This window comes from Equus caballus, chromosome 2 (assembly GCF_041296265.1).
Source record: "Equus caballus isolate H_3958 breed thoroughbred chromosome 2, TB-T2T, whole genome shotgun sequence".
NCBI classification, from domain to species: domain Eukaryota; kingdom Metazoa; phylum Chordata; class Mammalia; order Perissodactyla; family Equidae; genus Equus; species Equus caballus.
The window spans coordinates 40,138,828-40,157,079 of NC_091685.1; the positions used below are offsets into that span (position 1 = coordinate 40,138,828).

The 18,252-nt window shown below is 54.4% G+C and overlaps 1 protein-coding gene across 5 annotated transcripts in view; it reads right to left on the bottom strand.

Moving 5' to 3' along the window:
- DISP3 (dispatched RND transporter family member 3) overlaps nucleotides 1-18,252 on the bottom strand; it is a 72,908-nt gene that overhangs the window by 29,641 nt on the left and 25,015 nt on the right. For all 5 annotated transcript variants that reach the window (XM_023635798.2, XM_070253600.1, XM_070253593.1 and 2 more), the window contains exon 2: nucleotides 908-2,009. In XM_023635798.2, coding sequence (XP_023491566.1) covers nucleotides 908-2,009 — 1,102 coding nt within the window. The remainder of the gene's footprint in view (nucleotides 1-907; nucleotides 2,010-18,252) is intronic.

Here is an 18,252-nt window from a genome sequence, read left to right on the forward strand (position 1 = left end):
CCAAGGACGCAGCAGCTCAGCCCCCACCAGCCCTCCACCAACGTCATCCCGCCCTCTCACCACCTCACCTCCTTTCTAAGGAGCTGGGAAAGTCCCCCTCGGGCTGCCTCCAACTGTCCCTAACAGGACAGAGGGACGGTTTAGAGAATTCACAGCCGCCCAAGAGGAGCAGGCCCCCAGATCTGCTCAGGCGGCTCCCACTAAGTTCACATTTCCATTTCAGCTTGAACGTCACCTAATGCAAAGGCTCAGTCACCGCAGTCCTGTAACTCCACCTTCCCCTTCCAGTCCCTCCTCCATCTACCTGGAACGCTGCCCACATCCCCTTTAAAAAGCAAGCCTAAGCCCCGCCCCTACAACCATCCCTGGCCCCGCCCTATCCTTCCTCAAGTCCCACCCCTAACCTACCTCAAACTAACCCCACCTTGGTCTTCCTTCGATCTCAGCCTCTCCCCTATCTTCCTCTGACCAGATGCCCAGTTCTCTGTAACCACACCCTGGCTTCTCTCTAAAAAACCTCAAGCCCAAGCCCCAGCCCAGGCTTTCTCTAACTCTGGCCACAGCATAATTGCCAGCCTCCCTCAATCCAAGCGTGCGCCCAAACCTCCTTCCCTGCCTCCCTTGGTCCCATCTCAGTCAACCCTCCACCTAGCCCTCCCTCACACGGCCCCCAGGCCTGCCCGGCACTCATCTCCCAGCCTGACTCCGGCTCACAGCCAAGCCCCACTCCGTCCTCCTACAAGGCTCTGAAGTCCTGACCCCACCAGGCCCCGCCCCAGCTCATTCAGGACCCTCCCCTTGCAAGCCCCACCCACCCTCAGCCTCCGTCCCTTACAAGTCCCACCCCCAGCTCCTTCAGGCCCCGCCCTCTACAGGACAGGCCCCAGCCACACCCAAGGCTGCTCACCCCGGATGTCGGCCAAGTCCTGGCCCATGCCGTCGTAGTAGATCTTGCCGCCCCTCTCAGTGGGGAAGAAGTAGGTCATGAGCGAGCTGGGAGGGGAGCAGTAGGAGTAGGAGCCGAGCGGCAGGTCCTTGAGCACTTCATGGGGCTTCCAGCAGAATTCCCGGAAGCCCGGGTGGTCCATGATCTTGCGCTCAATCTCGTGGATTGTCACCAGCCGCTCACTGGTGAAAATGTTGCGTTCCGCGTCGCCACGTGCTAGGAAGATGAGCTCGATGCGCCAGTGCGCATGCGTCTGGGTGTTGGCGCTCACGTAAGAGCGAGAGTACTCCCAACGCGAGGCGCCCCGGCGGGCACGGCTCTGATTGGCCGCGGCCGCCATGGGGGGCGGGTCGCTGGGTTGGCGGCGCCCAGTCTCGTCCAGCCCCTGGTTCCTCGGGGCTTCACTCTGGTTGGCTGCCAGATCTGCCAGGGGCGGGGTCTCGCGCCGAAGACGCCCGCTCCGATTGGCTACTGGCTTCTGGGAGGCAGAGGTGTCCCACGACAGGCCGGGGCCACGCCCCAGGGCCACAGGGACCGCGTGGGGTGCCCTGGCTGCGGGTCTCGAGCGGTTGCCGAGATGCAGCTGCTGCAACTGCTCTGAGATGAGGCGCTGGAGCGTCTCAGAGGTGAAGTCAGCCAAGTCGCGCCGGTTGCGCCCCCAGGACCCAAACTGGGACTTGAGTGCCAGCGCGAGCGCGTCGAAACGCTGGGAGGCCTCGTGGTTGCGGATCTCAAAGGCATTGTAGGAGATGTCAATGTCCAGCGGCGGATAGTAGAGGAACATGAAGGCTGACAGGGCCATGGGGATGCTGCAGCCCAGGAAGAGCACCAGCCCAGCACAGCACGGATTGGTGAAGGCCCAACCCAGGGTACTCCAGAAGCCCGAGGCTGGGGGCCGGGAGGGCAAGGTCCAGTGCCGCCAGCAACACTGTCCCCCTGCCCCAGCTTGGGGCCCCAGCTTCTGGGCCCTCCTGAAGGCCTCACCCGTTGCTTCCTCCTCCTCTTCCTGTTCCTCGTCCAGCCACACATCCTGCAGCAAGGGGTCATCCTCCGAGTCCATAGCCTACAGGAGAGGGAGAGGGTTAGCAGGCTGGAGAGAGGGAGAGGACGGTGCCCTGTGGCTGCAGTCGCCCAGCCCTGGGTATGAACCCTGCCCACTCATAACCAAGTACAAATACTACAATGGAATTGCATCCCGCAGGCATTCAGCCCAACAGAATTCAACCACATGTGCACCAAGCAGAAAGAAAAATCCTCTTATTTGCCATCACCTCCCCCAACTAGATCATGGCTTTCAAGGTCACAGAAAAAGAAAAATCTTAGCCCTTTTGCAAACAGAAGAGGTATTCCTCCCCATGTAAGGGATATTCAAGGGAAATTTTGGCTATGCATGATTTCCCAATTTTTGTTGCATTCTGATTTTAGAACTCACTGCCAATGTGAGGCGTAACTCCACTGCAATCACTTTTAAAGTACCTTACTATAAAGTACCTTACAGAAGTATCAGGGTGGGAGGGAAAGAACATGATCTTTGGAATCAGACGGACCCTGGTTTGGGTCCCGGTGGCGTGAACCTCTCTGAACCTCAGAGTCTTCATCTATAAAATAGAGGTAGCCATTCGTGCCTCACATGATTGTGGGGAGGGTCAAGGGTGGAAGCACTCTGCAGTCTGTATAGTACATTAGTTATTATCTGTCGCATAAGTAGATTTCTTTGCTCCCCTCTGGGGACTGTAATGTGCTCAGCCATGGCCCATGTGGCTGTGCCACAGCGGATGCCTGTCATAGCTCTCCTCAAGAAGTCTCCATAGTTCCCACCCCCTCTTTGGGATGCTGCAGCTGCAGCCACTGTTTGTCAGGCTCAGATCACTTAACATGCAGCTCCAGCAGCATGAGACCTTTGGGCACAGACAGGGGTCAGGCATCTGTCTCCCCAAGACATGGGCACGAGCAGCAGGAGGGCCTGGCAGGAAAAGGCAGGGCTGGGCAGCCCGAGGATTCCAGCAGGATGGCCCGAAGGCAAGAGGCCCCCAGGCATCCCCAGGCACGGCCTGTCCCCCTGTCCTGTCTGCCCTCTGTTTGGACAGAGAGAGACTCATTATCCAGTTAGACGCCAGGCAGAGAGAGGAGGAAGCTAATTATGCCAGAGTTGGCTAATTAATGCTGCCTTTCTTATTAACATTCTCTAGAGTGCTCCATTTCAATTAGACGATCTGTCCGGGAAGAGAGGGGCAGCCGTCAGCCCCGGGAAAGTGAGGAAGAGAGGGGAAGGGGAAGGAGGGAGACAGAGACAGAGACAGAGACAGGAGGCAGGAGAGATGAGAGACAGAGACAGATGGAAAGAGGAGAAACAGAAGGGTGAGTGGGACTGGGTCCGGGCAGAGACAGGGATGCAAAGAGAGAAACGGAAAGAGTGAGCATGGGGCGCTGGCGGTGGGTGGGAGAGGAGGGGGCACAGCAGAAGACTTGAAAGGGACAGAGGCCTGGAAGAGGGGGGAACTGCTCTGTAATATGCGAGATTCTTGTCAATGAAATAATTAAACTCCGGTTTATGATGCCCTAAAGCGAGTCTGCCAAGGGGATGAAGGGACGCCAACTGCTCTGAGGCCCAATTTGTATTCGCAGAAACACCTGCGAGTGAACCAAAGGCGCCCAGACTCACCCCATCTCCAAAGGGCAAAACCAAGTTTGCACATGGAGGTGGGGGCCTGTGGGAGCCTCGCACAGTCCCAGCCACCTACCAGCAGGAGGAAGCCGATGGTAATACGGTGGAGGAGGCAGGAGCGACTTTTGAACTGTTTCTGGGGACCAAGTCCATCCAACCTGTCCCCAGCCTCCGCCTGCATCTCAGGGTGTAGTTTACAAAGCTTTGGAGTGTGAGGAGGTCAAAGGCCAGGATGCTGGGTCACAGCAGCACTGATTGGGTGATTTGGGGGCCCCTCTATCCCACTGCTACTCCACTAGGAACGCCACTCCCTTCCCCAGCTGTCCAAATCTAAAGCATCTTTCAAGGCCTTGCTCAAACGTCACCTCTGCCAAGAAGCCTTCCCAAATCTGACCGCCCCCCACCCCCAGCTGCTTGTCTAAGCTTCTTGCCATGCTTTGGGGATAAAAATTACTTACAGACAGAGAAGGTGAGGCAGTGTAGCAGAGTGTTAAGAGCTATGGCTTTGGAGGCAGACAGACTGGGGTGCCAATCCCAGCTGTATGATTTAGGGCAGGCGATATAAGCTTTCTGAGCCTTAGTCTTCCCATCTGCAAAATGGGCCTAAGAGCGCTCACCACAGAGGTTGTGAGAAAGATGATCTCACAGCAGGTTGCCCACAGTGCCTGGTAGGTATAAGAACTTGGGAAATGACAGGTACTGTTTTTTAGACTCTGCTTCTCCGTAAAGGCTGTGAACTCCTAAAAGACCCACATGCATTGTATTTGCCAAAGATGGCCTCAACAGTATCTCCCATCTCACATGCTTTTCTCACGATGGCACTTGGAGACTTCTCCCATCAAGAAGTAATGCCTGCATTCCTTCCCCGTGGATCCAGCTGGGCTGGTGACTGCAGCAGAAGTGGGGCTCTGTGACTGCGGAGGCTAGGTCGTAAAGGGAGATGCACCAGGTCTTCCACCTGGCTCTCTTGGGACACTCCTCCTTGGGACCCAGCCACCATGCTGTGAGGAAGCCCGGACTAACCCATGCAGAGAGACCACATGGAGGAGCTCCTGCCGACAACTCGGCTGACAGCCAGCATTAACCACTGGACACGTGTGAAGACGGATGATTCCGGCCCCCAGGTCATTGAGTAACCCCAGCCTTCAGGTCTTCATGCTGAGGCCCAGATACTGTGGAGTAGAGCTAAGCCACCGTCTCCTGTGTCTGTCCCAACCCACAGAGTCCATGAGCATAACACACTGGTTGTCATACATCACTAAGTCTTGGAATAGTTTGTTACAAGGCAATTGTAACTGGAACAAGGGCAATAGCGCCCATCCCATATGCATGACTCCATGGCCTGCAGGCAGCATTTGCTGGATTTAAGTGACCAGAAAATTGGGCACAGCCATTTTCCCTCCCAGTGAGAGCCCCGCAGCTGGGTGGACGTGAACTCCGAGGGATAAGAGACTTGGCTGTCATGTTCCCTGCTGGGTTCCTGTGGCCTAAAATACTCCTGGAGGGGGTCCGTGCTTAGCAGACGTTTATTGAATGAAGGGAGGAAAAGGACTCTCTGAAGAATCTGGGTTAGATTTTAGATAGAACTTTCCCACGGATAGAGACAGTCAGACACCACACGTACACGCGTGTGGCAGAGAGTACGGTTTCTTCTGCGGGGGGTGGGAAGGCCTGGAGAGTATGAAATGGACCAGCCCGAAGTGGACTTGACCCCGGCCCCATCCCCACCTTCTCAGGCCACCCCTGAAAAGAAAAGCTTCCATGTGGGAAATCTCACCAGACGCTGCCTCCAGCTTTCTGTGTGGCCCTGGGGATGTCCGGTCCACTCCTGGTCCTTGTCTCCCCCATCTGGCAGTGCGATGGTAAAGGCCCAGGTCCCACCAGTTGTGACACCCCCAGACTCTCTGAGAAGCCCTAGTCTGCAGGCCAAGGAGTGTGGGTGGAATCTGAGAGACGCCACCAAACCGAGGGAGGCCTGGCTAGTGAGTGGAGTCTGAAGTCAGTGCCTCAGGCAGCAACCACCTCTCCAGGCCCGTCCACAGGATGGGCAGTAAACTGCAAATTTGCTTTCCTTTCTCAAGTGGCAGGAATTGATTAGCTTGGTGAAGAGCTCCAGCTGCTCCTTGGAAGGGAGCTAAGGGTGGCTCCTTCGATACCTGTCTTTGGCCCAGACTAAGAGCCCAGAGTAGGACTGTGGTCACGGGGCACAGATCATGCTGTTATGATCCCCCATTAGGGCGGGCCCTTGGAGTGTGCTCCTGCTCAGCGAGCAACGGGCTCTCTGCCTTTCTCCATCTCTATCTCTGTGTCACACACACACACACGCACACACAGACACACACATAAACATACACACTCACAGGTGGTCAAAATTAAACTCTGTGCTTCCCAGGGGCCCATGAACCAAGGTGGACACACATCCATGGAACAAGGTCTCCCTTGTCTTGGGAAAAGCAAGTGGGGCAGTTGCCTAAAAGGGAACAGCAGACCGTGGGAGCCTTAGAAGGAAGAACCTGGCCCAGTTTCAAGGGCCAGGCTTGGGGCAACCCAAAGCCACATTTGCAGTGTAATCCCAGTTCTACAACAGGAAAAAAAAAATCCACATATATGTGCATTTTTAAAAACTCCGCTAATAGTGGTTATCTCTGTCTGGAAGGATTGTGGGTGATTTTTATTTTCTCCTTTATACTTGTATATTTCCAATTTTGCTGCACTGATCAGGTACAGGCTTACTTTTAGAATCAAAAATAAATGTTATTTGAAAAGAGAGCGTGTGTATGTGTGGGGAAGGGATTTTGCTAACAGCCTTCAACTCTTGGAGGAGACTATAATAGGCAGGAGGGGAGGGTTCTGTCCTCCAGGGAGAGAAAACAAGGCGAGGTGGCTCAAGTTGCAGCAGAAGCGATCCTGGTAAGAAAGCAGACGGCCTGGGCAGAGAGGGGGCTGGCAGGTGCTCAATGGGTGGATGAGTATGGCGTCTCCTATTCCCCTGAGATGGAGAGAGGCGTCTGTAAAATGGGCAGGAAGTAGATCATGGTCCAATGGTCCCCTTGGACCCAGAAGGGACCCAGAGCACAGGTAGTCCAACTCCTTCATTTTACAGATGGGGAAACTGAGACCCAGCGAAGAGAAGGGACTTACCCGAGGTCATATCCCAGTGGCAGAGCCAGGACTCTTGGCTCAGAGGAGTGCTCAGTCTCCTCCATCACCGGATTTTGGGGGGAGTTTTTGGCAGCCTCAGGCGACAACCAGGCCTGGAGAAGATGCCGTGTGGACTCAAAGAGGCAAAATAGGGAAGCTATTTTTAAGGTCTGAGAAAAGATGCATTCTTCAAGTCATAGGCCAGATGGACTTCCCCAGCTGGACAGAAAGGGGCTTCGGGGGGAGGCAGTGTTGCCTCAAAGACGCCCCCAGGCCCCACCAGGTCTCACTCTCCTCCCCGGTGGCTCAGGGATGTGTCCCCATGCCAGAGCCTGCCTGCAGCCCTGGCTACCACTTCCCTCCTCCTGGCGAGGGGTGACGGAAGCCTTCCTTCTTCATTCCCCCATCCCAGCCAGACTATTAAAATGTAATCAAAAAATCACATTAGACATGCAGATTTGACTTAAAATACGTATATGTATGTACAATTTAACAGCAATTAGGAGCTAATCAGCTTTTCTTCTTGTCCCGGGGTGTTTTGCCTCCCTGGTTCAGCTCTGGTCCTTGGAAACATCTTCGGGTCTTTGATTCTCCTACCCGTGGGCTGAGAGATTCAGGCAGAGTTCAAAATGAGATATTTTGAGTTGAACAGCTTCATCTATACCTGATGTGCCCAAGTGGGGACATTGTGTCCTTCTCTGCTTCCTGGTTATGGGCCCACCCTTTGGTGAATTCAGCCCATCTGACGCAGAGAAGGGAGGAAAGGAAAGACGGCTGGCCCTCCTGGGCATCACTGCCCTCAGTCCCAATACCCCATCTTCTGAGAGTCCGCCACCCTCCAGATGCCCCGGCTTTGTGCCTGCCATCCAGAGTCCCAAACCCTCCTCTCTGAGACCTGGGAACTCCATCTCAGGCCAGGAGGCTGCAGAAGCATTGGAGACATGGTGGCAAAACTGGGACAAAATCTCACAGATGGGGTGAAGTCGTAAGTCCCACTAGATCAATGCAGAAACTCTGATACCCTTTAAGATAGCATAATATAATAATTACCTGTTATGCTAGAACATGTGCAATCTCTCCATCCACCCTCTCTCATACTCACATAAGCCCTGCAAGGGAGGCATTATGAGTGTCCCCATTTTACCAAAGAATAAACAGACAGGTTAAGTGACTCCTTTGTGGCCACACAGCTAATAAGGGGTGGAACTAGAGTTTGAACCTCAGGTGTACCTATTCCAAAGCCCACGCTCTTTTCTCCATTCCAGGCAGCCCTTGAGTTTCTTGAGAGCGGAGATGTCTTCATCGTTTCACTGAAGAAACCTACTGCCCTTTAGCAAGCCTGCACCATCCCCACCAGACCTGAGTTGGGCCTCATGCAATCAACTGAAGACCTGGGCAGAGTAAAGGGCTGAATAAGAGTACTCTCTGCTGACTGCAGGAGCTGGGACATTGGTCTTTTCTAGCCTTCAGACTCGGTCAGAAACCCCGGCTCCTCCTGGATCTCGAGCCCGCTGGCTTTTGGACAGGAACTTAGATGCCTGGCTCTCCTGGGTCCCCAGCTGGCCAACTGCAGACCTTGGGACTTCGCAGCCCCCATAATCCTGTGAGCCAATTCCTTATCACCAGTCTATCTACCTATATCCATCATCTATCTCTCTCCTATTGGTTCTGTTTCTCTGGAGAACTCTGACGAATACAATTTCCACAGGGGGAAAGTCGGGGTGAAGCAGGGAGCCCCATCCTAGCATCTGGACCCCAGGGCCCTCCTAGAGTTTTCTCTCAAGAAGCCCCAAGTCCCACCCAGAAGCTCAAAGGAAAACGGCAGCAGAGCCAGGGAACGCCCTCCACATCTGTAGGGGAAGGAGGTGGCTGGGTGACTTTCAGTACTCGTCTGGGCCCTTCCCCCAGCAAGCAGACCCTAAGTCCTCACCCCATCCTCACTGCCCCGGCCCCGAAGAAACCTGGCGTTGTGGCTGCAGCTGAAGCCGGTACCTGCTCCCCATCAGACCTGCTGCCCCCAAGAAACACCATCCTCTTTGGCTAAATTTGCCAGCAGAGGGCAGGAAATTCAGAGGGATGCACATGACCATTCCTTCCCCCAAAGAAAATCGGGGCTTATTTATTGGGAGCCCAGGTGGAGTTGGAGAGGGAAGGGAGGTAGGCAGGGGCTCTGTGGTGAGCCTATCCAGGCCCCTCATTTCTCAGGGAAGGGCGGGCTGCGGAGATGGAGCGCATGAAGGATGGCTGGCCTCCCCGGGCTGACAGCTGGTGAGGAAACTGTGGACACTGACTCATACACCCAACAGCTCCATATATATCAGGCAAACAAGCTTTGCTCCGGTCAATACATCACCCGGGGAAACGTCCCAGCCAGCACCAGAGGAACCCAACATTAATGGTCACAACAGCCACTGTCACTGTCCCCATTTCTGTGTTCTCTCTCTAATGGGCGTAGTGGAACAGAACTGGTCCCCCAACACTAAGAGTGATATCCAGTACTGAGAGCAGCAGGGCCCGATCGTCCGGGGGAGCGGGGAGCTAAGCGGGCATTTTGCAGTCAGACGAACCTGGGTTCCAACCCTGGCTCTGCGGCTAGCTGGGTGCCCTGGGCAAGTCTCAGTTTCCTCATTTGTAAATTGGGGATGGTGAAACCCAGCTTGCTGAGTCACAGCAGCCAGTATGTCATGATAAGCTTCGCAGATGGGAGGAGCCCCAAATCCGGCCCCTACTCATGGGCAGGTCTACAGGTCAGCCGGAGCTGACTCCTTTACTGTCGACCGCAGAGGCCCTCGCACTCTGATGTGGATCAGTCACCGGGTGCACTTGTTAGAATGCAAACTCCTGGACCGGACACCAGATGCAGTCCATCAGACTCTCAGGACATGGGGCCCAGGAATCTGGGTTCACACCACCTCCCCAGGTGATTCTGTTGCAAGCAGTCCACGACTATTCTTTGAGAGATCCTGCCGCCCTGGGCACCCTCCCCAGTCCCCAGTGACTTCTCCCTGGTGATCTGGCCTTTGGCCTTCCCCAGCTGGGGCTCACACGTGCAGGCTTGTCCTGCCTCCTGGCTCAGCGCATGGACTCAGCCTCCTGGACCTCTGGCCAGGGCTCACTCCTCAAAGTACCTCTTCTTCCAGCCACGGGGAAGGAAGAAATAATGGCATTTGGGCCAAAAACAGGACTTTATATCCAGAGAGGGGGACGCAAACAGGCGTCCCAGATCTGCCAATTGGCTCTTCCTGGTGGGGCCAGGCAGTGAAAGAGAATAGAAGGCCAAGGGCTTCCTATCTGCCACGCCCCGCACAAGGGGCTTGGGCAGGAAGCCTCCCGTCTGCTGAGCACCGCTGTGTGCCCAGTGCTGGGCGCTTTCCTTGTTTATGTCATCTCTGATCCAGCCTCAGCTCGACAGGGCAGCTTGCAGGAGTGGGGCTGAGATCTAAGCCTCTGCAGGCCGGCTTCTGAGCCATCCGTTTAGCCGCTGAGCTCTGCTGTGCTCTACTGCCGAAAGGAATTTCACCCTGCCTGACCTACTCTTGCCTTTCTCTCCCCTCTCCTCTCTGCTTGCACAACTCAGGCCTCACGGCCCAGATGCATCAGCTCTGGCTCCTGGTACCCGCCAAGCAGCCTTGGCATCTCTGAGGAAAAGGCAATAAAAGCTTAATAAAACCAGCAACCCTTTCAGAGCCAGTGAAATACAGCCCGGCCCCCAGACGTCCCTTGCCTGAAGGGTCAGAAGGCTCCTAAAAACCCTCACAGCACGCCTCGGCCAACCTGTTAAAGCCGCCCCCCTCACCTCCCCTCCCCACCCCCAGGCCCAAGTCCTGGCCACTGCTGTGAATTCTGTGTGAGCCCGGAGGACCCACTGGGCCAAGCAGCCAGGCAGCTCCCCAGCCCCCAGACCACTGGGTTAGTGAAAAATAAAAAGATCCCCACAAAATACGACCAATAACCATGGCCATAAAAGCCAAATTGGATTCCTTCCTGGCTGATGAGCTCAGGGCCCTTCTCTCTCTCTCTGAGACCTGATTAACAAACATGTAAAACAGTTCCCCTCACATCTCCGGCTCCAGCAGGAGCCAGCTCCTCCTGGAGCTCAAGCTCAGGGGCAAGGGAGGTGGAAGAAGCAGGGGACGGGTAGTTGGGGCAGCAGAAGTGGCCTCAGGGGCTGGGAGTATGGACCTGCCCTGCCGCCAGCCTGCTGGGGTACCCAGAACAAGTCACTTAACGTCTCTGGATGGTTGGTCCCCCACCTGTCAGATGGTGGATGGGGAGAGACACTCTCTAAACACCCCACCTCTGATTCTCAGTGGCTGCCCAAGAGGCAGGGCGGCAGAGGAAGGGGACTGGGCTCCCCTCTACCCCTGTTCAGAAGCTATTGTTTAATGGGGGGGGGGGGGGGGCGGGGCACGCAGGGTAGGTCCTACTGTAATGTCACATCAAGCAGCAGGAGCTGCCAAATAGCGCATGCTGGGTACCACCATTTCTGCTGGGACCCAGGAGGTGACCATCTGCTGGTTCTTAGCTGTGGGGAAACCTTCGGTGACCACTGTCCCTCCCCTCCCCCAGCACACCCAGACCACATCTGTGGGTCCAGGGACATTGCAAGACTCATCTTGGCCCCATACCACAAAAGATAAGCCTGAGGGTAAATTGGAAGCTAAAAGATAAAAAGGCACATTGGCCATGTGCTCAAACCCACTGAGGGGCCACCCCGACTGGGTGGGGATGGAGCTCTGGGAAGGGGCTGTACCCCCAGCCTTGCTGCCTGGAGAAAGAAGGTGAGAAATCTTAAGGCAAATCTGCCCCTCTGAGAACCCAGGGCTCCCCAGCCCCTGCTGCCTGGGCGAAAGAGGCCAGAACCAGATGAAAGCAGCCCAGCAAGGAGATGCTGGAGGCCGCTCAGGTCCCCATGTCCCCAAGCCAGAGCCATTTCTCTTCCTGTCCTTGATCCGCTCATCTGGGGGGTACTGAATGATATTGCATCGATGGAGCAGCTTACAGCTTACAGGTGATTTTCGTATAGGTTTTCTAGTCTCAGGAATTATTTCCAATTTGCAAACAAGAAGACAGAGGCTAAAAGAAGTAAAGGGATTTATTTAAACCTGATTTCTCATAAGCCGAGTCCTATGCTCACTATATTAGATTTTATGCGAGTCTCCCATGAAAATTCCCAGCGTTCTAGCGTCAGCTCTCCCAACCCCCGGTGGCGTGCGCACACTCGCACTCATGCACACACACTCACGCACAGGCACTCTCAGGGCCTGCCCCCCGAGTCATTCTGGCCCAGTCTAGGCACAGCCCTGCCTGTGTGGGAGCCTCCCGCGAAGGGAGGAGAGCAGAATCATCAGGGACTGACGCACAACTTCACCGTCTTGGGTGTCCAGGTGGAAAGGCACCTTCAGAGTCAGTACAGGTCAGTGGCTCTAGGAAAGGGTTTCTCGGCTCTACAGCTGATTGACAGCTCAGGTGTGTATAGTGGGGACAGGGAGGTCAGTCCAGGAGGTGCGCTCAGTACCCCTCCACACCTGGGGCCAGCACAGAGGCCCCTGAAGGGTGAGGGGGTCTGACACTTGCTCTCAGCCTCAGCCCACCTTCTACAATGGTGCAGCTCCCTATGGAGATAAGAACCAGGTTGGAGCTGAGCGGCCAGAGCAGAGGGACAGCAGATCGCTGAGTACCACCCTCCCCAACTCTGCTGCCTTTCCCACAAAATGCTTAGGAGATTCAGGGCCCCAGGAACTAAGGACTGATGCTCCTGGCCCCGGATGCCAGGAAAGACCAAATGAAGCTGCTGGGCTCAGGAATCCCAGGCCTCTTCCATCCCACTTCCACCCTGCCCAGTGGTGCAGTGTTACCCTAAGTCTACGGGGAACTGCTCACCCAATCCTTCCACCACCATGGGGCTCTGCCTCCTATTTGCTTGTGACCTCGGGCAGGTCTTTCCTCCTTCCTGGGCCTCAGTTTGCTCTTCTGTCAAACGGGAGGGCTGGACTCAATGAGCTTTCAGGTACTTCCCAGTTCTGTCATTTGGAGTCCCCAAAGGGCCAGGATGCAAAAGTGTGACAAGAGAGAAGAGGAGGTAGCTTAGGGCTGGGGAGCAGCTGGGACGTTGAAGAGGGTTGCAGGATTCTCAGGGGGCTGGGGCTGCAGCCTCTGTCAGCTTTGCAGCCTCCTGGGTTCCAGCCCCTGCTGTGGACAGGAGCCAGAGGAGCCCCACGGCCTGCAGAATGGGGTAGGGCTGGGGCATGCAGTGGGAGGGCAAGGTTCAGGGCTTCAGACTCTCTCTCCCCAACCCTGAGCTGAAGGGTGTTCCGGGGACAAGAACAAGACCCTTCCCTTTGTCAGTACTCGGAGTCAGGCCTTGCCAAATCAAGGCCATGGCTGTCAAAGTCCGTCAGCCCCGTTCATCAATTCTACATTTACCTGTCCATTCATTCCCTCACTCATTCATCATCTTAAGTCATTCACTTGTTGGTACTTGCTATATAAAATAAGGACATTCTTTTAAAGCAGCATCTTAACTTTGTGATGTCTTAAACTTCCTTCCTCCCAAAGGCTCTGTGAAACTTCCCACCCCAGATCTATTCTCATGCTAACTAATGCCCAAGAGTGCCTCTTGGCTGACATGTCCCTGTTCATCACTGATCCCCGCCTCTGTTACTCTGGGCCCATCTGCTCAAAGCCTCTGGAAGACCACGTCGGAAAGTGAGGAACCCTTGCAAGGAACACGCAGCAGCTACAAGCCTGCGAGGTTCTCCACCAGCCAGCCTCTTCCCAGCTTCTCTGGCTGAAGAAAGGAAGGCGTTTTCCCCTCCAGCTGCAAACACTTTTCCAAAGCCTGGATTGTCTCCAACTTAGCCTAGTGTCTCTCAGGCGTGGATTGCAGAGAGGAACCAAAACCAGCATGCTGCCTTTGTGAAGTCACAAGATGATGCTTTAAAACCAGCAAACTCTTTCCAACCGGGAACGGCACACACACAATCATGTCTAGAGAGATCCCAGTCCCAGCTGTGTCCACACGGAAGGACAGGGGAAAACATGTGGATGAAGGCCAGGAAAGTCCTGCCAGGCTGCCAGATGTTGCCCACATCTAGACTCCGAAAAGTGATCTGCTCGTTTGCTTGGGAGTCAAGAAGCAAATGGTCAACCCATATCATCCTGTCAGCCAGGATGCAGCCCGAGTGTCTGTGTGCAAATTACCTAGATCACTGAAGGACCCAAAAGATATTTTGGTTTCAGTGATGCTCATCCTTAAAGACCGAAGTCAAACTAATATAAAGGCCAAATTGTGGGCCTCAGTCATCGTACGGTGGTTGTGCTTGTGGCACTGAGGTCAGCCTGCCTGGGGCTGCGTCCTATCTCCGTTGCTTACCAGCAAGCTGCCTAGTCTCTCTGTGCTTCACATTTCTCATCCTTAAAAAGGAACAATAATGGTAACTCTCTCATAAAGCAGGTATGAGGGTGAAAAAAATACCTGTAAAGCTCTAAGCCCAGTGCCTGGCAAGTAGTAAACATTCAAAATATGATGGCCATTATTACAATCATCGTTATCATTGGGGTGACCACCCTGCAGAACTCTTCCAGAAAAGAACATGAGAAATCCTCCAGGACAGTGCAAAGGCCACTGCAGTGGGGGAAAAACACAGACTCCTTTCCGCACAGCCCAGGAACATCAGTTCACCACAACCGATCCAGCTCTGAGCCCCATTTAAGTGGCCTACCCCAGAGACAAGATCAGCACATTCTCCTTCATGACAGCAGTGGCTTCCAGCTGGCAGTCATGTCTTCTCTATTAACAAGGTTTGGCAAAGAACCATCGTCCAGGTGCCAGTATGTATGTAGGATACCTTGGGCAGATGGCTGGGCGGGAATGAGTCTTCCCTACCACACCCCATCTCCCACCAAGACGTCAAGCTGGGGAGAGCACCCGGGGGTACTGCAGTCACCACCCACGTGAAACTTTCCTCCTGACCCTGGAATGATCATTTGCCTGGATCGTGTCTTCTGATCATCTGGGTCCCTCTTCTACTTCCAGTGGGGGACCTGGGTGAGCCATTGCTTATTAACCATCACCTCTGCTCCAGGCAGGAGGTGCCAGGGGTGGGGATGGGAGACACTGGGGTGAGCTCTGCAAGGACAGAGACTGAGGTTTTCCCACGTCAGCATGCCCAGTGCCTGGCACAGAATGCAGCTGCTCAGGCAGACACTTGGGGGATAGGGGATTAAACAGAAGCCTTTTTCTGGTAGAAGAGGTTTAAGTCAGGACATCACTCCCTGGTTCCAAGGAGCATCCAAGGATGTCTGCTGGCATCCACATCCATGCCAATCCTTCCCACTTCCCCTCCACCTCCTCCTTCCCAATGGCCAAGCTCACTGCATACGGCGACACTCTAATCTGCCACCCAATGGCCCTTTCCAAATTGCCCAGGTCCCCAGTCTGGTTCCTTCAGAGGGAGGAACAAAGGGAAGAAGTGAGATGCCAGAATCATGGGCATGTCTGGGGGTTCTGAGCGCCTAGGGGGGGTCTCTCCCGAGTCCAGGGAGAAACATACCCAGACCCCACGCTTCAGTAACATCCCCCAAGGGCTAGTCCCAGGACCCTGCACCAGCCTGCTTCCTTCCAGGTTTTGGCAGAGACACGGCTTCTGCCAGCACAAATGCCAGCAAGTGTGACAAGGCCTGGAGGTGTAATATAAATAGCCTGCTGCTGCCCGTCAGCTCTTCCTTCCCCTTGGCTTTGGTTCCAAAGCTTCCCCTTCCTCAGCCCCAGAGTAAACCTGCTGGCAGGGGCTCTGTGGGGCTCCACCTGCCTCTTTACCAGCTGTGTGACCTTGTGCAGGCGAGTCGACCTCTCCAGCCTCAGATCCTTCAGTGGCAAAGGGGAGTAAGAATACCTGTCTCCATGGTTGTTGTGGGGATCTCATCCATCAATATATGCCAGGCATTTAGCACAGTGCCTGGCACATGGCACACGCTCTGTCTTTGCTACTGTTGCTGTTGTTCGCGATGATGATGGCCTGGGGCAGGTCAGCAGGGCCAGGCTTGATTTCAGGGAGGATGCGGAGGAGAGGCCTTGGGCAGGGAAAGGCAGTTGCATTTCACCTCTGTGCTGGGAAGGGAAGTGTTAGGCCTACTGCCTGCATTGTTCAACCCCCTTTCCTGGGGCCGTTTGGACCCTCCCCACACACTCAAGGAGGCCAGCCTGGATACGTGGCATGCCAGCCTGGGATTCTGAGATTCAGGCTCCGCCACCAATGTGCTGTGTGATACTGGGCAACTCAACTGCCCTCTCTAAAGTAACTTCCCCATCAGCAGAGGCCTCTCGCAGCTCTGACCTCTTATGAAGTTAAATTGTTTTTCATAGTCCGAGCCCCACAGTGGGGCTCCTACCTGAGTCCATATCCCAGGCAGACGGGTTCTGACTCTCACGGTTGAGATCAGACCCCGAGGTGCAGAGGTAAGGCACCCAGTCTCAGCCCCAGCCCAGAAGCCTCGGGTAACCATCCTGGGAGCCACTGAGAGAGGCCAGAGCTATGCTCAGGTGGCAGTGCTGCCCTTCACCCCTCACCTAGCCAGCAGAAGAATTTACATCCTTTTGAAACCCATCACATAATGGTTTCTTGACAAAAAATATTGAATGAATGAATGAATGAATGAATACCAGAAACAATGCAGAGTACTGGGCAAAAGAGGGGCTTGCTTCATTCAAATCAAAATCTGATCCCAAAACTTGGCCTCTTCCAGCTGTGTGGCCTTGAGCAAGCCTCTTCACTTCTCTGAACCTTGGTTTTCCGTTACGTTAAATGGGGATAAAAATCCACACACCATGAGACGGTTGCAAGGTTGAGATAGCACCTGTAAATGCTTAGTACATGGCACACAGTAGGTACTCGACGAATGGCAGCTATTATTATCGCTATTGTTATTACCAGCCTCCTGTTCCCACTGTAGGCAGAGGCCCCGAGGCCATCAGCCTCGTCTGGTGCCCGTTTCCGAAGAGCTTTGACTACCACACGGCAGCGTTCATCGTAGCCCTCCCGCCCGCGTACCTTCCAGCTGGTGAGGAGCAGGAGTGGCTGTCTGGTTTCTCGGTGGCCAGGCAGGCAGGGAGCTCACTGGGGGAGGCTCTGCCACCTTTCCTGGACCAGTCCCAGCAGGGTCCATGCCTCCAGCCTTTGTTGAGCAGCTGGAGCGTGAGCCACACTGTCTGCCCGTGAAATGCGACTTTCGGAAAACATGCATATTGGTGAGCTGGTGTGTGTTTCTATTTCGGGCCGACACTGCTCTCTTTATTTATTTTCCCTGGGCTTTGCGTTTGGAACCCAGCTTGGAAGCGTGTTTTGACAGACTTTGACACTGCTCCCGGCTCCTCTGGCAGGAGACAGGCTCGAGGCGGGGGAGGGTGGGCACGAAAAGGAGGTTTTCAAATGACAAGCTCTCCTCCCCTGCTAGGACTGATGGACCATTGGATACCCCTATCTCACTGTCCCAGCCCTCGGTTTCTCCATATTGGGTGTGGGGAGGAGTATAAGAGAGATTCAGGTGGGTGAACAATTTCAAAGTGGGGGAAGGGAACTAAGGATGCCAGCCATTGAACTTCCAATCGTAACAATGCTAACATCATTATCAACACCAATGATTTTATTCTCAACCACCGTTGTCACCACCACCACCATTTTTGGGTGCCTATTTTTATGACTGACAGTGGGCTGGCTGATTGCCCTTAGGAAAACCACGTTATCTTTCAGCATCTCACTCTGCTCATCTGTAAAGACAGTGTTTGCAGTGCCCAGCTCATGGGGCTGAGAGAAGTGGCTGCTCAGACAAATGGCAGCAATGACTGTCTCCCCCACCCCAGCCTCAGATGCTGGCCAGCTGCCCACGGACAGCCTACTTGGTGAAGTCTTAGGGACCAGGGGTTGATTGCTAAGCCCCTACCCACCAGGCAAGGCCTCTAAAGCTGTTCCCAGGTAGTCCTTTCTCTGTGGTCATTTGCACCACCCTAGCATCTGCCTTAAGGGAAGAAGGGTCTTAACTCAGACAACTCCATCTGCCTTTGAATGACCCAGTGAGTGGGAAGGGAGATGAGGAAACAAGGGAAACAGGTCTAAACTATCAGAGAAAGGGGTTCAACCCATAATTCCAAGATTCTAAGGGTCAGGAGATGCAGGTTTTAGTCCCTACTCTTCTACTCATTCATTTATTCATTCACCAAGCATGCGCCAGCAGAACCAGCTGTTCATGCAGAGGATATACTGACACTAGAATCAATGCCTGCCCCAGTGGAGATTGCATATCAGCAGTGTGACCTCAAGAAAATTACTTGACATCTCTGGTCCTATAAAGGAAATCATCTGAACATCCCTTGCTCAGAGGACAGGATGACTTCCCCAGTGGTGGTGCTCTGAGGAAGGGGAAAGGTACCATAACCTCTAGGGTCAGAACCATGATTTTCAATCCCACACACACTCAAGAGACTCACGAGAGAGTCAATGTC